This window comes from Grampus griseus (genome assembly GCF_964374135.1).
Source record: "Grampus griseus genome assembly, chromosome: 10".
NCBI lineage: Eukaryota > Metazoa > Chordata > Mammalia > Artiodactyla > Delphinidae > Grampus > Grampus griseus.
The window spans coordinates 91,074,635-91,098,352 of record NC_139004.1 but is presented as its reverse complement, the minus strand read 5'-3'; the positions used below and the strand labels follow the sequence as shown (position 1 = coordinate 91,098,352).

The 23,718-nt window shown below is 36.8% G+C and overlaps 1 protein-coding gene across 4 annotated transcripts in view; it reads right to left on the bottom strand.

The window, feature by feature from the left end:
* Nucleotides 1–23,718, bottom strand: part of CNTN4 (contactin 4) — a gene marked incomplete at both ends in the record, with an annotated part of 493,058 nt that overhangs the window by 306,859 nt on the left and 162,481 nt on the right. For all 4 annotated transcript variants that reach the window (XM_082664454.1, XM_082664456.1, XM_082664455.1 and 1 more), the window contains 2 exons: nt 11,191–11,366; nt 18,216–18,342. In XM_082664454.1, the coding sequence (XP_082520580.1) occupies nt 11,191–11,366; nt 18,216–18,342 (303 nt within the window). The remainder of the gene's footprint in view (nt 1–11,190; nt 11,367–18,215; nt 18,343–23,718) is intronic.

The following is a 23,718-nucleotide window of genomic DNA, read 5'->3' as shown; positions in this document are numbered from 1 at the left end:
CAACCCAAATGTCCAACAACTGATGAATGGACAAACAAAATGGTCTTTTTCCATACAATGGCCTATTATTTGGCCATATAAAGAAATGAAGTACTGTTACACATGACAACATAGATGAACCCTGCTAACATCATGCTAAGTGAAATAAGGCACAAAAGGCCACGTACTGCGTGATACCACTTATACAAAATGGCCAGAATGGGCAAATTCATAGAGACAGAAATTAGGTTACTGGTTGTCCAGTGCTGGGCGGAATGAAGAATGACTGTTAACGAGTACAGGGATTCTTTTTAAGATGATGAAACTGCTCTGAAACTAGACAGTGGTGATGGTTATACAACTTTGTGAACAGGTTAAAAACTAACTAAATTGTACATCTTAAACTGTTGAATTATATAGTATGTGACATATCTTAATAAAATTGTTACTGAAAAAAGATGGTACTGGAAGTCAGAGGCAATGCTTTAACGAATTTTGTTTTTAAAAGAGAAACACTAAAAAACAAGTACTCAGGTCAGGGAAATAGACTATTTTAGAGGAAACAGTACCTCATAGGGTAGTAAAGGCCAAGGCACTTCTGCTTCTCTTATATTTTTACATGGGCTGATTCATATATTCATTCAGCTTAATTTATTCCACAAGGATTTATTCAGCACCTATTCATAAGTACCTGTCCTCTGGGTGGTAACGTTTGAATACAATAGGAGAAAGCAATCGCTGAACTTAAAATTAAGAAAATCCATTTGTTGACTCCCTCACATCCCCTAACCCCTATTAAATAAATCTGTGCTGCTTAAAAGATAGTCTATAAGGCATAATTAAACTAAACTTTATGAGGTCAAGCTAACAGACTGCTCACAGCACAAGACTGCATTGGATTTGGGGTGGGAGAGAAGTAAATGCTATGAAAAAAAAATTTGAAACGCTAAAGATATACAACAATGCAAATATTTCGCAGCAGATCAACACTGTAAATATCATTAGTGTGTACCCTAAATACACGTATCAGGAATAGATTACTGACTGGCAACACCATCCGTCAAGGGTTTAGCGGCTAGTACAGAATTGCATCTCTGGTAAAATATCTAACAGAATAATTTAGCTCTTGGAAAAACAGACACACTCACACACACTCACACACACATGAACGCACACACACATGCACACACACCTTATCATGATGCTCCTGAGTTTGAGATTTAACCTCTGAACCCTAAAGCATTTGTTCTCTCCAGGGACCACATATTACAGCTGTGAAGTAAAAACCAGCCAGCGTGGTGCATAAAATACATGTCCACTAGGAGCCAACTGGCTTGTTCTGATTAGAGGCTACTTAGTGAAAGGTGCTGATTGGGAAGGCAGCAGAATCGGGCCCTTGATAGCACAGGGGCTTCTTTCTGCAGCCAGAAATGTCATAACACGAATCGTAACAATGCATGAGAGACCACAGTAGAACTGTTACAGACACAGGTTGGTCAGATACTCTAAATGGGATAATAGCTAGTTTCTAGGACTGTAGAGTGCCAGACAAAAAGGTCAAATTCAGGGAAAATGACCTAGAAAAAAAAAAAGTCCAAAGAGAGGCTCTAGGGGCCAAAAAACAACTCAGAATCACTTCAAATCATTACACTATGGAGAAAGGGTCAATTCCACCTATTTTATACCGGGCTATTCCAAGAGATGGGCAGAAATGTGCTGGCAAAAAGAAAAGCTTACTCTGAACTTCTGCAGAGTACTATCTTTTTCCAGTATTTCATCAAATCATACTACACAAAGATTAAAACCCCTTTTATGCTCCCCAGAGGAAAATACAAAGCGTGACACAGAACTTGCCCAGATTATTCCACATTTAATCAAGGCCGTCCCTCTCAATACTTTGCTTCCTAATACAGTTCAGTTACAAAAGTACCTGACCTCGGTCTCACTCCTAGGTGGTTTTATTTTTTCCTTGATGAAGGTGGTCAGGAAAGAAAAGATCTACTAGTTTCCTACCATGGCCATAAACAAGTTACCACAAATTTGGTGGCTTTAAACAAAAGAAACCTATTCTCTCACATTTTGAAAGCTATTAGTCTGAAATCAAGGTGTCGGCAGGGCTGTGTTCACCGCCAAGGCTCTAATCCTCCCTGGGCTCTTCCAGCTTACGATGGCCATTGGCAATCGTTGGTGCCCCTTGGCTTATTTTCTCCAACCTCTGCCTCCATGGTCACAGCGCCTTCTCCTCTGTATGTCTCCTCTTTTGTCTCTTGAAAAGTCCTTGCCATGGAAGGCAGCTATGCTAACCACGATACCACCAAGGCCTCGGCAAGGACCTTGCCATGGGATTTAGGGTCCAAATGCTTAACTCTGGATGATCTCAAGATCTTTAATTTAATTACATCTCTAAAGACCCGTTTTTCCAATTTGTTCCACAACTGCGTTTTCACTCATCATTCGTTGCCTCTTGGTATAATGCAATTTTCCAAAGCGTTTTCCATTTTTGCCAACAAAGTCTTCCCAACGACAGGTTCTAGGTGCATGTATCTTGTACTAAATTATTATTCTAACCACTACAGGTGGTCAATTAGATTCTGAATTTGAACCATAATCTCTCACATAAAAACTCTTGAAAAAGAATGCGATACGATGAGAGTGTTCTCTAGGTCGACACCTTCTCCCATTCAAAAACTGCTGCCTCTTTCAACTAACTGGTGACACACCTAACTGATGGTAGACCAAAACTTCAAACTTACAGCGCAGTGATGGTCAGATTTGATTCTCATTGTCTAAAAACTAAACTTGCAAAACAATCAAACAAAATTATTTTAATATTTAGTGACTGAATTATTCCAACAATAAAACAAAAAGGGATGACATTTTAGTAACATTACTTAAAAAAAAAAGATACGAAGTGTTAATTGTTTTTAACTTGGTGATTTCTTTTAAAGCCCTGACTCATCAAGCCTGTATAAACACCTATCTGGTCCTGGTTGCCAATTTTAATGTGTACTGTATTCTTAAGAATGCTCCTGAATTTTAAAAAATTCTCTATACTTCATTGACTTAGTCATGAACTACTCTTTGTCAGACCGCAAACTGGACTGCAGGATGACTGAAGGAAATATACCTAATAAACGGATAGCTACAATTAACTAGCATCTGTACATTACAGGTTTTGTGGAAGAGACAGAAAAAAAAAATACAAGTGAGAATAATGCTGTGTATTTGTGAATTTCAACTCTTTGTACCACATCTCACAACTGCCCACACCACTAAGAACCAACAGCACACCTATGTACTAACTAGTTCTGCATTATGAAATTTTCAACAGACACCAATTGTCACCATTCTTTTCAGTACTATGGTAAGTAGCAGACAATACTTACTAAAAACATTATTTCAGAAACTCAGCAAGTTTGGGTTTGAATTCTTCTAACTATTCAAATGAGAAAATTTTAATTCTTTCATGGAGGATCAAAGCCCTTCATTGATAAATGTTAGCAGCTTTGCAATTCAAATACTTCTTAGTTGATCAAGTTCTAATTCATCTAAATATTCACAAACTATTTATCTAAACAGTCGTCCACCAACATTTTATTGCTCAGAAACAAAAGTCTGCCTATTTAAGCAGCTGGCCTTCCTGATTAAAAATCAGTCAAGTCAGTCCTGAGTTTGGCCATCTATCAAACTCCCAGTTATTGTTCTGATTGCACATTTTATTCTTTGGCTATGAAAGATAAACTAACTAAACATTAAAAGCAATGAACATTTGAAATTTACTGTGAATAACTGCAATGATCAAGACTCAAAAACCAGGTTGCTGGGCTTCCCTGGTGGCGTAGTGGTTGACAGTCCACCTGCCGATGCGGGGGACACGGGTTCGTGCCCCGGTCCGGGAAGATCCCACATGCCGCGGAGCAGCTGGGCCCGTGAGCCATGGCCGCTGAGCCTGCGCATCCGGAGCCTGTGCTCCACAACGGGAGAGGCCACAACAGTGAGAGGCCTGCGTACCGCAAAAACAACAACAACAACAACAAAAACAGATTGACAAAAGCCCCAGTTGGAGTACAGTAAAACATTCTAAATTTAATATATTAATCTTTATTACCATCATCACAATTGTCAGAGGGTACCTAAGTTAAGGAGAACTCAGACAAGGCTTACTTTAGTACCCATAAGAAAGATCTTTTTCAACGATGTTATCTGATCAGCTACTGTTCATCAATGTGATATTTTCACCATAAAAACTGTTGACTGCACATAACTGATAAACCAAAATTAATCTCAGAATGGATTGGTTTATTGAGTTCTCTCTCTCTCTCTCTCTCTCTCTATATATATATATAGAGAGAGAGGTCATAGAAGGCCAATATGGGGTGGTTTTTGCACCTAAGGTTCCCTTTCATTTATCATCTTCATCCTTCTTTTTTCTTCCTTTTCCTCTTCCCTTCCTCATAATACAAGCTCAGGAGGTACACATGCAGGGTTTGAATAGAGTGTACCAATCTAGTTTCTTTTCCCACCTCATGCGAGGTACCAACAGAGATCAGCATATCCATCGCTTCCTTCAAAAGAACACCACCTCGCCCACAGCCAAGACCATGCCAGTTTCCCTACAGCAGGCAGGCGACTTGATTTTGTTAAGTGATTTAATTTTACTGTAAGCAATTTGGAGGTACTTATGTATGAATTATAGTCATCCCCAGCAGAAGATGAGTAGTATTAAGTCTTCTGTTTTGAAGATCTGAACTGTTATAAAACAGCTGAACTTCTTCCAGGAAGAAGGCCCCAAACAGTGTTTATGAAGCAATCAGTTTGACAGGCTAAAATCTGAGAGTTATTGGATTAGTCTCTTGGAAGCCCTTCTTAACAATCTACATTTAAAGTACATTTTTTTTCACAGGTGGGGGAGGAATAATACAGGAGTAAAAAAACTTATAATAACATGTCATTTACTGCTTGGGGATATAAAGTTTGCCAACTCACAGTTATTTATCATAAAATATCAATATTCAGAATGTTTTACAACCTACTAGCAATAAACTGGAAATTTGCATATTAACTTTTAGAGCAGAAATATTGTTATTAATTATTCTCATTATGGAACCTGAAACCAATTATATTAAAATTTGAGCCACAAATGTATGCATAATTGTGGTACACAACATTATGGTTTTAGATATTAACAGCAAATCAACATTATGACAGCATCAGGAAGCCTATAACTAAAAAATTAAAAACAAACTAATGATGGAAGTACTATATGAAAGGTTGTAAACACACTGAAAAATCCAAGTTTGTGTCTACAAAAGAAACATTTTATTAATCACCCAAATCTATAGTTTGAACATGAATTCCACGAGGAAAGTGTAGTTTTAGCTGTCATGAGGGAACTATGCATGTCAAATGCCATGTAATGAGCAGCTGCTCAAAAGTCAGGTAGCCAGATTCCTATGCTGGGTCCTCTCCCTTCCACTGCACCCTTGGTGAAAATTATCTCATTTCACTAATCTGCAGATTCTTTACCTACGAAAGAAAAATAATGACTGTACTTCCTTGGGTTATGTTGAGAACTAAATGGGATAACGCTTCCAAAATGCTTAGCCTCATCTCCGACCTAGAGTAATCAAATCATAATAAAAATTATAACAATAGCTAACAGTTATTAACCCCTAATGTGTGCCAGACAATGATCTAGGAATTTTAGGCAATATTAATTTATGTGATCTTCACAATAAAGGAGGTAAGAGTTATTAACCCTATTTTATGGATAAAGAAACTGAGGCAGAGAGAAGAACCTTGTCCCAGGTCACAGGGTTACAGGATAAATTGAATTTCAACCCAGGGAACCTAACTCCAGGGCTTGTGCCCTTACCCCCATACCTAAGTGTTTAATACAGGTTAGTTATTATTCTTATTTTAAAAAGACAGAAAAAGGAGGGGAAAAGAGGGGAAGAGAAGAAAAGACAGAAGGAAAATACAGAAGCAGCTTTTTCATCATTTTCTCATGCTAGGAATTATTCTGGGCTTTTGCATATGCTTTATAATTTAATCTTCATAACACCCTAAGGCGGAAGTATGGTTATCCCCAGGGCTCTGATGAGATGTCTCAGTTCTAGCAACATTATAAGACACATAAAGTGGAATGGAGCAATGGACAACATTCCATTCTACCTAAACTTAGGCAATATAGTATCTCAGTTTCTCAAGCCCACGTTCACAAATTTTTTAAACAGTGACTTGGGTATTTTATAAGCGTGTAAGTGTAGATTACAACTTACTTAAAAAAATCCACATCTATATGTCAGTGAACAAAACTGCCTTGTTGCCTAATCGTGTAAGGTGATTCTCAAGCAGATTTGGATTGGGATGCTTGGCTGGGAAGTAGGTAGGTAGGGTGACAGAGCTGTAGCACTTCATTCTGTATAGACACAGCCTCTGAAAAAATCCCCACCATGAAGCAGTGAAAGTAATGAACTGAAATTCCTTCTACTCCTGGCCTTATCTTCTGATTCAGGTACCTACGTAAGAGTTAAAGAACATTCAACTTGCTTTACCCCTTGTGAGAAGGGGAGGTTAAAGGAAAGCTATTCCTAAACACTTCATTGAAGCTATATATACTCTCGCGCCAGGTTTTCAGGATACAAGTAAACTTTGATGGCATGTTTTAACATATGATGCCCCAACACATACCCTTATCTGGAAGTAGGATGGCGATTGTCTTCTACACAAACTCAAGGTGGAAACACTTGCATCTACCTCTGAAGCACTCCCAAAGGACGGCCAGAAAGTCCTTAAATGCAGTGGTTCAACTCATACCCCACACATGGCCTGATGACTTTAACATCCAATCCTTATAACTTATTCATTTATTCAACATTATTGCAAGTTTACTAAATGCCAGGCGCTGGGTAGACCCTGGTAAATTAATCAATCAAGTTTGCTAGCCCAAGGTGAAACAGTAGGACTAGATGGTAGAAGGGGCATTGGTAGTCTACTATTAGAAACAGGCTAAATGACAGAAAGAGAAGTGATTGACCCTGGCTTAATATTGCAAGGGGACTGAAAACAAAATGTGCTCCAAATTACATTACAATACTCTAAGCTCATGAAAATGTCCACACCTTATCAAGAGTGACTTCAATTATGCTCTGCCTGTTTAATCAAGGAAAGTTTTCTGTCCTAAGAAAAGCAGGGGTTCTTAGAGGCATCATCTCCATTAATTAGATTCTTTGCTTATGTGAATTAATTCATTTTTTAAATGCTAAATACAAGAGATTATCAAATTCTGTCTACAAAAGCAGTATGAAAATATTTTTTAAATAAATCATAAATGATGTCTACCTTATCAAATTATCGTGTGGATAAAGTTACAGAAGGTATATAAATGAGATTTGAAGGTGTAACATGTTAGATGAAGGGATTTTTTTTCTTATAAATCAAAGTGAGTCCAACACAGGCACAAATCAAGGTGTGCTGGATAGGAGCTGAAGCTGCCATTCCTTGGTTCTCACTTATTAATTATGTAAATAACAAGTAATTCAGTAACTTCAATCTTCAATTTAATATTTTTTTATTTTAAGATACAGGCCAGGAAACCTTTAAGGTCCGTTTCAGCCATAAGATCATATGATTAAAAATGAAGAAATAGTCTTACTTGCGTATTATAGTTCAGTACGTATGGTCAAAAGGCAACATCTTTTTCCCTCAATGATTATGAAAATGCTTGGGAGAAAGCAATTACTCGGTAACATTTAAAAGATGTCATTGTCATGCTCCACCTTATATCAATGAAGAAAAACATTTTATTCTAACCAATTAAAAATGATTTTTGAATAGAGGCAATGTCTTTTAATTTTTTTTTTTAATTTAAAAAGGACAGAAAAGAAAGGTCTAGAAACTATATGTTAACTATCAAAATGCTAGACTCCGGAAAATGACTAGAATAGAAAGGGTGCAGGTTTACAAAAAAAAATACATCCTCCCCCAAAATAACTTTATACATATATTGTCTTTGTTGTGTCACTGAATAGGCAATTAATAAAGCAATTTGTTTATTCCTACATATAAATTATTCTAGACTCTGGAGATATAAGGATGGATAAGATAGCCTCACCTCTCTTACAACTTAGATTCTATCATAGAAGTCAAATAATGAGGAAAAAGAAATACACAAAATCATTCCAGATCATAGTGAGTCCTAATGATTGAAAACGATGTTGTTATGTAGAAAAGTAGAGGGCAACAAAAAGGTAGGCAGAAGACAGGAGAAGAAATGGAAGGAACTGCTTCTTAGGTTAGACATGGTGATATGGAAACTTTCTCTTAGGAGGTCACACCTAAATTGAGAACTAAGGACCATAGGAAGTGAGCGTGTGAAAGATCAGGAAAAAAGCAAATAAGGCAGAGGGAGTGAAAGTATCAAGGACTGGTGCAAAAGATAGGTTGTCATTTTTGAGAAATGAAAACAAGACCATGGTAATGAATTTGAGATTTAGTCTAAGTGCCGTAGAAGGCATAAAGCGGGAAAGTAGAATGGTCTCATTTACATGTTTAAAAGATTACTCTGGCTGTTTTATGACAAATGGTTAAGGAAGATCTGGACAAGATTCACAGAGACCAGGTACAAGCGGATGTTGTAGAAATTGTCCATCTTGATTTCAGCAAGGCATCTGGCAAAGATTCTCATTACTCTAAGAACAAGTAGGAGATACTGAGGTTCAAGTATAGTATGTATGGGTAAATGTATAGCTAACTGAACACGAGTAGGTGAAGGATATTGATTTATCAATTTAATCTCATTTTATTGGACATTCTCTACTGGCAGGCTGCCCTGTCCTGGTCAACATTTTGTATCAATTATTTGAATGGACACACGCTTATCACATTTTCTGCTGACACTGAAGTAAAAGGATCAGTATGTCAGATTTAAAAAAAAAGATTTAAAACAATTTCAACTGTGATGGAACAAAGGGTCACAACACAGAAGGTGAATTTAATAGGAGTAAATACAAAATTCTGGATTTAGGTATTAAAACAACACAATTGGGTAGCTCTGGATTAATAGCCATTCATGAAAAATCAATCCTCTAATTTTATATGAAAAAGTTGAAATATGACACTGGGGTTTTAAAAAAAAGTAAATATCAATGTCAGCCCCATTCATCAAAAGAGAAGCTCACATCGTGGGATACTACTGTTCCCACTGTCCTCTGCAAAGTCAAGGCACACGCATAGAGTTGGGTACAGACATTTCTACAGGGTCACAGTTTAATAGATAATTGAATAAAATTGTGTTGTGAAGAAGATGGTTGTGGATTGAGTACCTGGAGAAGAAAAGAATTATGGGACAAGGAACATGAACATATTTTCACGTGTCTGAACCTAACCAGAATCATAGAGTAAGCACTGGGAGTGAAGGTGAGAGAGATTTAGATACTTAGCCCAATTTTAAGGAAGAGATATTGTCCTTGATTTTGTGTTTTTGAACAAGTACAGCAATCACAGGTCAGGATGCTTTGTGATGAAAAGGTGAGCTCTCTATCTTCAGAATTTTTCAAGCTGAATGCTTATCAGCTGACGATTCTGAGGGTGGCAGGATGTTAGGCATAAGAAGTGCTTGATAAGCAGGATGGATTCCAAACTCAGGCACCTCAACCACAAAACGAGTGGCAGAGCTTTTACTTTGGCTAAACTATTCTGTTTAAATGACTATCCCTGCATATGAGATTCTATCTTTCCAATATTTTTAGTAGTAGAAATGCCTGGACTTCTACAAAAGGAGAGCCTTAAAAGTTAGTAATTTGTTTTTTAAATGTCATAAATTAGAAAAGCAAAAGGTTGTTAATGCTATGTTCATCTCTTTTCTGTTCCTGTTATTGCTACCGTTTTTAAAAAAATTTCCTACACTGTGAAATCCAAAAATCAATGAAGTACAAGAGTAACTGAATACAGAGATTTCCCTACTCTGAGAGTCTATGATTATTTTCTAAAATGAATCCAACAAAATCTATTTGTTAAAAATATAGATACCACATTTGTGTTAAACCAAAAGAAATAAACACTTTGGTTCTGTAGCACTCAATCAGACATATCCTCCTATTTTTCTGCTCACCTTAGATTATTTGGAAGACTACTGCAGAAGACATTCACAAAGAAAATAAGCCTGGTATCCCATATATACCTAATACTTAGAAAATTCATTTCTCAACTCATCAAAATGCCACCAAACAGCAATAAGAAATTAAGTACTGAATATTAGGTATATCTGATATTGAGTTTCTGGAGAGGATTTTGTTAGTGAGAATATCCTACAGCGTTACTGCCAACAGACTTTGTAATTAGGAAAGCTTCGACATTCATGCACTGCTATATGAGTTGGGATTTTACACAAGGAAATACATAATCATAGGCAAATACATAAACCCTTAAAAATACCGCTGAACATCAATCCTTCAAGGTGTCTATACTCAATGTGTACTCACTGCTCTTGCCTGTGGATTTTATTTTCAACTTGCGATCTCTAAATTCCACTATCTTTCACATGCTCATGAACTTTCATTAGCTGATAATCCTAAAAGATTGCAATTTGCTTTTTAAATGTTCTAAACCACAAATATAAAAGGTAAAGCTATGATTGCCTTTACTTTTTGTTTTTTGCAGTTGCTTTTAAATTTTTCCTTTTCCTTCAAATAAGAAAAAGTATTAGAGAATTATAGGATTAAGAGACTACCAAGCTTTTTTCTTTTCCAACTGTGAGCTTTATGGCCAAATCGCTTGTCACATGGACTATTAACTTACTGGTAATTCAACTGCTTGCTTATACATATTCACTTTAAAATGTGTGTGTGTGTGTGTGTGTGTGTGTGTGTGTGTGTGTGTACGTGCATGTAATTTGTTGTACATGTAAACTTATACGTGTATAAATTTGAGTGTATGTGAATTTATGTGTATAGAGCATCATATAACCAAATTATCTTATAGTCAAACTATCTCAACCCTTATAAAAGCAGAAGAATACATCTTCCCATTCAGATTTACAGTTTACCCTACAATGAAAGATATTTTGCAAATATGAAAGAAGGGTAAAGAAGATCAACATGAAAACGTAAAATCTGTTTGGTGTTTTAAGATAAACTGTTTTAAAGGCTGATTGGTACAAGGCACAAAAACTCAAAGTCACATTTGCAGCAGGATATAATTGCTACTTACAAGCAAACTGAAGCTTTGCTTCTCTGCTAACAATTGTTCCAAATGAGTTTGTTGCTCTGCACTGGTACGTTCCAGCGTCTTGGGTTTTATTGGGGTTATTGATCAACAAGCTGCCTTCAACAACACTGTAGCGGAAATCCATACCAATGTCAACATCTGTTCCATTTAACTTCCACCTATAGTATAAAAATGCCAGTAGATAAAGCCTTGTAATATTAATCAATAATTCTGAGTTGTCTAAAATACATAAAAACTATGAATCGCATGAAATATCATCTGTGACTGTTTTTTAACCATGGTAAAAAAAAAAAAATTAGAAAAGCTCTACCCAGCAATGGTGCCAACATAGATGCATACACATGCTTTAAAAGAGCACGTCCTTTTAAAGTAAACAAGATATTAAAATTTTAACACCTGTTTTTGTGACTACTTACAATGCTACAGACACTTCCCTTTTGTTTTGGAAAGAATACACCATTTTCCGGTAGATTGCTGAGTATTTGATGAAATTGCAGAGTTGCTTTGATTTGGTCCTTAATATGACTGAAATGGCTGACTACAAAGCAGAGGAATTCCATTGATCTAGAGTTATCTTAGGAACCAAACTAGCCTTCAACAGGGATCACTTTGAAGATCTCCTTAGCTACCAGCACTCAAACATCAATCAACCAGCCCAATAAACTGTAGATCAGGCCATTAGGTAACAGACACAAAGAGTGTTTTCTTGCTTTTCTGTTTGTTTACTTGGATCATCTGTGTATCTGAGTATAGGGCCTGGCCCAATAAATTAGTTTTAGTGGGACTCACACATTTAAACAGAAAAGCTTTAGTAACAAGATCTCCTTTTTTTTTTTTTTAAACAGCCAATAACATTCCAGAGAGACCTTATTTTAACCAAACTGCATTTCAGTAAGTTGTTTTAATACGTACAAACTTTTGAACTAATACAAAACAATGATTATCTTTTTTTCTCTTCCTTCCCCACAATCCTACATAAAATATCAGGTAATGGATACAGCATAGTCGGAGTATCTGAATTATCAACTGTCTCCTAGTAGCGTTCACACTGGGAGGCCAAAAATAAGGCAACACTAGACCATAAAGGAAATTGATTGGAAGCAATAACGGGAGTAAAGAATGAGAAACAGTGATCTTATTTCCTTCAAACGGTAAAAAAAAAAAACACTCTTTAAACGCGTGCGTGTATATACATACTCATTGTGTATCCTCTTATAACATTCGGGGGCAGTAGGGCTGGTATGCATAATGTAAAAGCATTGAAATGAAAAAAATGAAGGCCAGTTAGTTTCAAGATTTTGGATACTGGGTATCATCAGAAACATGTTTAAAGAATGAGTGCTTTCTTTCCACCAAGACGTCCGTCTCTCATACTTCAAAGTCAATCTTAAACTACACCTCTTCTCATGAAGTCTTCCTCAGTATTCCTAGTCAAGATAAATCAAAGCTTCCCCCAAGCTCCTACAGAATTCTCCTTACTTGTTTAGGTGGGAATTCTGCCTTCACCATAGATAATTTGCCTATATCACTTTCGTAGTCTCCCTTTAGTAACCTAGAACTTGACACTCAGTGTGCTCAATAAAGGTTTGTGGTATTTCACTAAATATTTTACTTCTTGGCTGGATATTTTAGCTTTGAGCATACACAATTTAAGAAGCATCCTAGCCCACCACAGCACAGCAGTGCACATTTGTTCACGTCTATGTCTTTGAAAGGTGAAAATACGGAAACATGAGGCGTGGGAAAGGTGGGCCAGATCAGGAAATGGGACATAGCTCTTTAAGTGTCTTTTGATAAGAAGATGGGTATTAGAAACTGACATTGTTCTTAAGCTTGACAGTAATTCTCTCTGTGTTCTGACACAGACAAGAAAGTAATACGCAATAAAAAGAGAACGACTGGGTTACGTCCTAGCAGGTCTATATGCTCATGAATCTCCAGGGCTGACTGCCTGCCCTAGACAATTTTTTGAGTCAGCTGGTCACATCTCTGTCATAACTCTCACTTCAAATGAGAGTCGAGCAATTTAATATGACAAGTGTAAGAACTCAAAGAGGAAATTGGAATCTAATGTGAGCTGCAAGCAGAGAGCGGAATTTAGGAATGGGATCACGTGAGCCTTTTTAGAAAAGTCTTCGTAGGGATAATGAGAACACCTCTGTGGGTTTGTCTACACTCGTCATCTCAACCAGAATGCTCTGCAGAAAGTCCATTACTCTACTTTATTACCTGCTTTTACATACAAATAGCAAAGGAAAACGGAATATTTAGAAAATAAGGCGCTTGTTGTGAAATGCAGTTGAGTCTCCATTACACAGCACTATACCAAGTTTTATTGCGATGAAGTCACTGTTCATTCCAACTGAATGTGGACTGCGTTGAATTCCTTATTCTATACTGAAACACTCTTGAAAATATTCACAATTCATTTTCAATGTTTGAGGAGTCTTTTAAGAACTGGTAATATAGAGGCGATGCTCATTTGACACAAAGAGATTTTCCCAAGGGCCAGGACATGGGTGAGTCTTGTAAGCTGATTTCTGAATTATTCAGGGAATCACAATCCCATTCTCTCCAGAGAGTGAGGTTGTGCACAACCAAATACTGACACTGTGAAGCTCTGTAAGGTACCATTTTTCAGACCTTGCTGGGAAGCTGTCTATAGCATGTGTTGTAGCAAAACCCTCTCTCTTTGTTCCCTGTTTCAGCTTGGCACCGAAGAAGGGGCAGGACCTTTCTGACCTGAAATTAGTTGTCTGCAAACCAAGCTGAATACAAACTTCACAGCAAAAGTATTTCCACCAAGTACTTGACCATTCTTTCCATCGGGAAATGGAGGCTGACAGCCATAAGTACTGTCACATGTCCTTCCGGAACTTTAATACAAGGAAAGTGGGCACAAGTCAAAACTTCTTAAGTTTTTCTGGGTCTGGGTCAATCCTTTCAAAATTGAGGGGCAGGAAACAATGAAAAGAGAAGGCTCCATTCAGGGAATAAACACAAAGAAGAGAGGTCAGTCGGGGCATCTGAGGGAAAACCTAATGGCGAAGATCCCCATGAAGAACTCACCTTGAATTTCTCCTAGGGGTTCCTCCCCTCAAAGTCAGCCTGAAGACTGAAAAAGTTCAGCCAGAAAGATGTTTGAAAATACCTGATCTCTCCATTCTTTCTCTTGTTCTTTCCTCCTACAAAAGGGAGCTTTTAGCTCCCAGGTACCAATCAGCTATTTCGTCACAGAGAAACTACCAAAAGTATATACAGGAAAGGGAAGTACACTGCAACCAACTGCTAGTGCATTTGATTAAAAGTTTTCTTCTCAGCTTTTCCTGGCAATCTTTAAAAACATTAATAGGTTTCTGTTCCTCTGCTTGTTTTAAATAACAAAGCAAGCCCCCATATCTAGAAACACAATGTTACAAAAGCAATGTTAATTAAAGGTCAGAGTTTGGGGAAAAACAAAGCAGCAACCTGCCAAATTCTGCTGCAAAATTTCTTCTCATTTGTGGCTAACATCTGAACTTATACTTGGCGATGTATTAAAAACTGGGGTCATTTAACTCATCATTTATGTGTGTAGGAACCTTTGCCTCTTGCATTTATTCATTTATTTATTTTACTACGTAAAGCATTTAAAAATGTTTGATTTAGCCTTGAATTCAACATATTATAGGGAGAATAGCTACGTATTCTGATTTATCCAGGACATTGCTGGGTTTACACCTGTCCTCCTGGAATAATTATTAACAGTGGCCTTTTCCTCTCAGAAGTGTGCTGGTTTGGATGATAAATTACATGTTCACCCTAATTATATGGTCCATTAGAGAGTTTTTTTTTTGTTTTTCTTTCTGGAATGTACTTCTTTTTTTTGTCCCTATGACAAAAGGTCATTAGCCCTCCAAATTCACTTAAATATCTCCTTTCCTGTGAAACTTTCTCTGATACCTTCCCTCTCTATCCTGAAGCAGACTTTCTTTCCTCCAGAATGCCCTAGAACTTGGACATCCTTTATTCACACTTCCAGCATAGTCCTGTACTTCCACCTCCAGGCACTGACCCCCAAAGCACACTATTTGAATATGTAGTTTATTAATCTTTGAATACCTCAAACCTAGGATGAAACATTGCAGCTGCTTTAATGTAGTGGTTTAAACATCTTTCCTAGAGGATGTATTTTTCAGAATCCTAATATATACCCTAGTTCAAAGTAGACCTACCACGATGGAATCTTGGTTAGAAACTCTATAATAACTCATCCCAGGTAATTCCTGAGTCAACTCCTTGGACCCTGGAATTCACAGTTTGAAAAACACTGGGGGGGTCTGATGAATAATGCTATGTTTGATGAATGAATGGGCACACAAACTAAACTCTAAAACAATTTCCACTACGTTAATACTACCATCCTGTATGGGATGTCCCTTGCCCTCTGCCAATTTGAAAACTATCAATACCTACCTCAGTTCAAATTCCACTTCTGTGCTCCCCGGGTGACTCCAATTTCTTCCTCCCCTAAACTATGACACATGTGCCATATACCCTTTTGGTCTTTATATACCACTACATATTGGTTATTAGCTTAAGGTTTTCATCAATTAAATCTGAATAGAGGTAAAATAATATTTATAATATGTATGTAAATTATATAAAGGATCCCAAGACAATAAAGATCTGTGTTTAAGAAAAGGAATATTATTACTCTTGAAGTCTCCTATTTCCATTTTGTTTCCAATCACTCTTATCTCAATGGTTGATTATAATCTTGAATTTTGGCTTTTTCATTCCTTTGATTTTATGATTTTATCATGTATGTTAGTATCCTTAAACAACTACTCCATCTTACTGCCTTTGAACTTAGTAAATACGGGATTATAAACTTTGCATTCTTCTATGACTTGCTTTGTCTACTCAAAGTTACGTTCCTGTGACCCATCATGTTTTTGTAGCTATAATTCATTCATTTTTACTGTTGCATGGGGTTACCGTGTATGAATATGCCAGGTTATATTTATGTATGTTATTTATATTACGTTAAATTTGCTCTTCTAAATTTCTGTCAATTTGGTGGGTTTGAAAGAGTGTGTCATTTTAGTTTTAATTTGTATATTTTAATATACACTGATAATCTCTTTATATGATTAATGGATATTTGATATTCTTTTCTAAGAAGTATCTGATCAAGTCTTTTGGAAATGTTTTTATTAGGTTACTTGTTTTTTACTTTTTGATTTGTGGAAATTCTTTAAATAGTTTACATATTAATCCTTTGCAAATAATATGTATTAAACATATCTTCTCCCAGTTGGAAGCTTATAATTTTACCCATCCCAGTATATTCTGCTAAACAGAAATTCTTAATTTTAGTGAAGTTAAATATTTTCTTCTATGATTTGTGCTTATTTGTCATTATTGAAAAGTTTTTTCTTCCCTCCAAAGTCATAAATATGTATGCCTATTTCCTTTTAAAAGTTTTGTAAATTTCCCATGTTGGTCTTCTATTCACTTGGATTTGATCTTTGTGTACCCTGTGAGGTAGGGATCTAACTTCATTCCATTTTTTTTAAACACATGGATAATCCACTGTGCAGTATATATCTTCTCAATTTATTTCTAATATTGTCATGACTTTTAACTTTTCTTTTTTAATCTTCACAATACAGTATTGTTTTTATTATTTTTATTGTTTAGTGCAATTGATTTTTACATGGAAATATTAACCTTTACCATTTGTGTTACTTATCATTCTTTCTTATATCTAAGACAGTATACCTGGGATCATTTTTATTCTGCTTAAAGTATATCTTTCAGCATTTTCTTTAGTAAGGATCTGCTGGAGTCAAACTTCAGTTTCTGTCTGTCTGAAAACACATTTACTTTCTTCTCCTTTTTAAAAAGTACTTCTGCCATAAAAAAAATTTGACAGCTAATTTCTCTCAGCATATTGAAGATTCTGTCTTCTGTCTTGATTTTTTTGTTGCTATCGAGAAGTCAGCTGTTGGTTTAATTGTCATCTCTTTGAAAGTTAGCTGTATTACAACTTTGGCCTACTTTTATGATCATGTCTTAGGGTTGGTGTTTTGCTGTTTCTCCATGATAATTCTAGACAGGGCTTTACTTTTATTTGCACTGCTTGAAATTCACTGGGCTTACTTAGTCTGTGGCTTTGAATGTTTAATTAGCTTTGGGAAATTCTTAGCCTTTCTTTAAATATTGCCTCTGTCTCATTTTTTTTTTTCCTTTCCTTATGGAACTCTGATTAGATATGTGTAAACGTTTTCTCTTAATCTCTTTTTTCTCTGTCTCTCTCATATTTGGATAAAGAGGAACACCTCTTTATCCATTTCTGCTGCTTTTAGACGATTTCTTCAGATATATCTTGCACTTTACTAATTCTCCTTTCAGCTGCGTCTCATCTGTTATTAAAACCACTTAACACCAAGGTTTGAAACAGGCAATTACTTTTGCTTTTAAGTCCTTTGAGAGGCAAGGTTACTTCTTATTACATTCACTCTAAGAATGTAGCCCTTGGGTCCCGGGTCTATTCTGGAAGGTGTTCGCATGTTAGACTCTCCTTCTGGTTGAGTCTAGGCTTTGTCTTGTGACCCCAGTGCCCTGTGAAACTGCAAAATCCAAAGCTGCAGTTCACATAGTTCTTCAAGGTGAAAATTGCTTTCAGTGTTCTTCTCTGGGTTCAAAACCCACTTACTAAGTATTTCTTTCTTTCCTGCCAGTTTATTGATGCATTTTTAAAAAGGTGTTTTAAAAAAGTATGTTGTTAAGTAATGTTAAGGCTTTCAGTGAGATAGTCAATCAGGATATTTAATTCCTGGTACTCCCAGAAACAGAAGCTGGGTACTAAACTTTTCATGAGCACGAGCATCTCTTGAGCATCTCAGGATATCCAACGATGCCCATCTAAAAGCTCTTTCTGTAATCAGCACTCCGTAAGCATTTGTTGTTTAATAACAGAAAGTATATGCGTGAGAACACATGCTTTTAAGTTAACAAACCTGATATGAGGTTTTGGATTCCCTTTAACTTCACAAGTGAGCTTCACTTTTTTCTCCTCAGAGTCCAAAGGGAACATTACATGACTTGGTTCTTGAATGAAAATTGGGCCATGCAGTGTGTAGTCATCTGAAATAAGAAGAGAAAATGTCCAAAAATGAACATCTTCCAAATAGGGACAATGACAGGAAATAACAACAAAATGAAAATAAAAGAGGTAAACTAACAAAAAAAAGAGTAATACACAACAGATTTGTTCCAGCCTCTGGATGAAATTTCCCATTGAAGAATAATCTTTGGAATTATGAAGTGGAGATATGGACTCTCCTATTTCATATCGATGACTTATTTTTACCAACAATTTCCAGACACCGAACGGCTTGGCATTCCCTTTTCTCTCCTCCACTTCTTATTGTTCCACCTGTCTTTAGCCCGGCCTTTTACTTTGTTCACATTTTGTGCCTCCTACGTGCCTTTTGTGCTGCTGTCATCCTGGAAGACTGTCTAATGTCACAAAGTTAGAATGTCTCTGCTCTGTAATGGGATACTATAGTTGGAAGCAAGCAATGATGATTTTGTAAATACATTAATAAGGAGAAGCAGCAGTGTACTGCTAAAATATGTACAAAACTTTCTTAAATTGGATATGCAGGTAAATAAAGAATAACCTAGAGTTAATGATTCTCAAATTATGTGTGGTAAATTAACAGTTTGTTTTTTTTCAACCTGTTATGGACCCATAGACGGATACTTGTGTAAGTATCACACAGCTGGGATTGACTAAGCACATGAGTTCAGTAATAACCAGACTGGTCTATACCAAGTTCAAAGAGGTATGAGTTTCTAAATTCCTTCTCTCAGTAACAGAAACTAAATGCATAAAACTTACTTTGTCATGGAGCAGCAACAAAGCTCAAAGAATGGAATAATCCACAAACTAGATTTGAAGGAGCAGTGTAGAGTACATATGCTTCTATAGTAAACACATAATAAATATTGGTCAAAAGGCCCCTCACCACCCATACCACGAAGGTGGTTTTCATTCTTTACAATCTAGTCCCTTTTTTCCTAGAAGGCTTTTCTAGACCCTCAGGTCTTCCTTTAACCACATGATTCATAAATTATATCCATATTTCTCTGTGGACACGTCTTTTTCTATGAAATGCATTTGTGCCTTTCTTTCCCCTTCTTTGGACTGTAAGCTCGAGAGCATGACTCTATCTTACCCGTTTTTGCATGTCTTGTAGTACTAACTACAGTAGCTTATACATCAAAGACGGTCAATAAGGATTTGTTCTAACTGAGGTATTTTTTCACTTTTTAATGTATTCAGTCAGCTGATTTAGGCACTGCCTAACAAATTCTGAGACAGAGGGCCAGGGTCTATGATGTAAAGTGATACTGAGTAGCACCCTGAGCTGACAATCCATTTTCCCCTTATATGGATTATTCTGATGGCTGTGAATTTTAACTGCTATCCTGGAAAACCTTCAAAACCAGCTTTCTGTTGATAGGTGATAGGACGAGACTGAACTCATTCAGGTGAATCAGGACTGAGGAAAAAGAAGAAAGCCGATTTGGGGATCTAGGTGAAACATGGTAAAGTAATTTAAGTTTTTTTTTATCTTTATTGGAGTATAATTGCTTTACAATTGTGTGTCAGTTTCTGCTTTATAACGAAGTGAATCAGTTATACATATACATATGTTCCCATATCTCTTCCCTCTTGGGTCTCCCTCCCTCCCACCCTCCCTATCCCACCCCTCCAGGCGGTCACAAAGCACCACAGAGCTGATCCAGGCTTTAAAAACTCTGCATGTTCAGGTTGGGATAGAAGAAAAATTAAGGACACAAGAAAATCAAACAGAATTTTAGAGGAATGGGGACAGCCAATGACCTTGTTGAGAGAATAAGCAGGATATGGGTTCAGAAAGACTAGGAACTGAGATTCAACGCCTTGTGTCAGCTACTAACTCCATGACCTATGGAGAATCACCTAGTCTCTCTATGCCCCAATTTTCTCATCTATAAAATAACAGCGTTGGACTCACTCAGTGGTTCTATATTGGTTAAGGGTGAAAAAGAAGCCATGAAAACTTTCCCATAAACGCTCTTGCACATACACATGATATTTGCATTCAAAGATGTCATGAATTATATTACCACCACCACCCTCTCTCCTCAGTCCATGTATACAATCTCAGGCTAATGAAGGAGTTAAACAAAGAAAACAGGATTTACCAAAGAACACACGGAGTAAAAGTACACAAAAGTATTTTTTTAAACACTGGTCATTTAAAGCAAGATATTTCAAAATCTGCATATTTACGTTTCAGATTTTCAATGACAGTTATTTTCAAAACAAATTTAGATACTGGTCATCAGTTAGCTCAATTCAATCTTGAAGAATTAGGTGAATTTTTAGCATATTTAGTTAAGTGACAAACATTACTCATCAAGATCACTAACACAGCAGCAGGTTTGGTAGATTTTTCTTTAAGAGAGAAATATATTTCTATTGTTGTCTCAATTCCAAAATTGTGTGTGTGTGTGTGTGTGTGTGTGTGTGTATATATATATATATATATATAATATCAACCATCTCAGTTCATTGGTGTTCTCTGATTTGAATTTCATACAGAAATACACAGTCTGTTACTAGTAATTCCAAATAAGAATAAAACATAATAATGATTATCCAGGATGCAGCTGAGAGACTTTGGATTAACATCTGTACTATTTCTCAATGTATCCATGCCGTATTTAAATAACAAAAAGGATATTTTTTCTGTGTATTTTGTAACAAGAATTCATAATAATGATGCTTTGCATTTGCTATAATTGATACATTTCATCTGAAGTTTTTATTTTCTCTTGGTTAACCAAGCTCACTGCCTAGAAATTAACATTAGCATAAAGGGACTAGCATTTCAGTTCTCATCTAAGGAAATCCACCGCCTTTCAAGCATGAACTATTTGGTTTCACAAAGATGGAGGGAGAGATTTTAGAAAGTTGCTATCCAGGTGTAGAAAACAGATATCCTAACTTTAATACCTTTAAGACCAGGGTTACCAATATTTTAAGAAAAATGAGTTAAAGAGTTGCTTTATTTCCCCCAAACCTTGAGGTGCCTGGGTTAAACAGCCCTGAGAGTGACATTCTCAAATGCAACACGGAGCATGACACCACTAAGTCTGTTCTATCCGTGTGTAGGAGCCACAGAGTGACTTTCCAGTGGCTTGAAGGTATACACAAAACACTTTGCATGTGCTATTTTCAAAGCTGAGAAGATTAACTTCACCCTTCCCTTTATCACAGTAAGTTGTCCTATGTAACTAGTGGAGTGGCCGTGATTTTTCAGCCTGTGAGGTAAAGGAGCATCTCAGAAAGCAACAGGGAAAGGATTAATAAGCCAATACACCTCAGTGTTGGTTTGTGGACCATGGGCATTGTAATTACGGCATGCTTATTTTTTTAAACCCCAGTCCAGACTGACTACACCAGAAAAATCTGGGGTCCATGAATCTGCCTTTTAACCTGGTTCTCTGAGGCATTCTTTTGTACACTGAAATTTGAGAAGTACTAACACAGACCCTTCTGATGCTAGCTCTCCATTTCCTGACAGCAGAACACCAGCCAACACTGGCTTTAGACTCACCCTTAGACTTTCTCTCTTAAGCAAAGTTTAACCAACAAATTCTTGTTTGAAAACATTTAGAGAAGGAATTTTAGCACATGTTTGGACTAATAGTTGAGAGGTAAGAAGCCAGGAACAGAAAACTATAAAACTGACCCACACAAAGAAAATGGGTGGACTTGTCAAACTCTGGGACTAAAGCTGTATAAAATAACCCTTAGAACACTCATAGTTGAACGCAAGAAGCTAATTGTGAGAACCCCCAGGGCTGAACCCCGTTGACAAAGAAGAGGCATCCTCAGGGAGACCCACTAGTCCACTTCCCTGTAGTAAAATCTTACCCTCACTTGATACACACAACATTCCTGCTATACCCACCCTTTATTTATATGTAATGAATCTCATCTTATTTAAATGACAGGCTGTTCAGCTTGATGTTTTTACTTTGGGATTAACAATAGGGTGAAAAGTCACGGTGGTGCTCCCCTGCCTTGGAGAAGTTAGGGGAATGGGCTCACATTGTTTTTAGGGATCTCTCAGGAAAGGAGAAGGTAAGGATCTTTCATACTTCCGGGAAGTCTCAAAAATCACGGTTAAGAAGAAGGATGGGGGAAGCAGCCAGGTGGTCAGAAACCCAGATAGAATCTCATAGATTCCAGACCACTGATCTCAGCCCCAGCTTGGGGGATTTAGTGCAAATGCCGATACTGGTACATCCTGATTTTCTGGGTTCTCCCCTCCTTGACAGCTAACTGCCAATCGGTCGCTAGGTTACCTCTAGCCCCACCACCCATGATCCCTAAACTCTATCCCACAGAAGCTCTCCAATTTTTATTCAGGGATAGTTTAAAAGAGAAGAGAGAATCTATGTTAAAGAAACCCTGCTTTCATGCTTCAATGAAGAGTGGGGAATGTTTGGATCTTCAGAAAAGAGTAGAGATTTCATGACCAGAAACTTATTTAGGTTAAAGATCAGGCTACTCTAAACCTTTCTCCCCTTTTGCTCAAATATTAATTTAAATAAATTTAATTTAAATGTAAAAGTTAATAAAAAGTTAAATAACTTTTAATTTAAATATTAAAAGTTACTGAAAAACATTGCTCTCAACCAGCAATTCTCAAACTCCTTTTCCCATTTGATTCTTCTCTTTTTAGAATCTATTCTGGGGAGAGATAAAACCAATGTTTGTCAGCCAACTTCTTCCTTTATCCTCCTGCAAGCAGCCCAGAAATAAACTGTAGTGCCAGGGCTACTCTTCAAAATTTTAGATTATTGAAAGAGATGCAGAGAATCACAGAATTTTAGATTAGAAGAGATTATTTATTCCTAAAAGTATTTTCCCAGATCACAGACTAAAACTGTACTGCATCTGTAATAGAAAGAAAAATGATTTTCACCTAAGAATAAAATAATACTCCAAGAAAAACAGTAATAAAACAACATTGGACCGTCAGATGTGAGTGAAATCACTGATGTCCCAAAGCTGCAGATAAAATAAGTTATAGCTAGATGTCACATTCTATCTGCAGCTTTGGGACATCATTGATTTCACTCTCTATTTTATTCTTTGAATTAATTTGGCCCATTTCTGCATGTCCCCAAAGTTCTCTCCCAGTCAAGCAGGATGCTGCTCAGTTAGGCTACCAGAAGCCAGACTGGGCTAAGGAATTGGAATGGATAGGGCCAGCATGAAGTTTTCTGAGACTGACCAGAGAAAAATAAGGCTGAATCTCAGGTGATAGTAGACTCAGGGAAGCAAAACAGAGGCCTGAGTATCAGGTCCCAGGGAATAAGAGTAGAGCAAACTCTGGATTCCAAGTGAAAGGTCAGCAAAAGATAACATGCATAAAGGATCAAGTGAGAGGG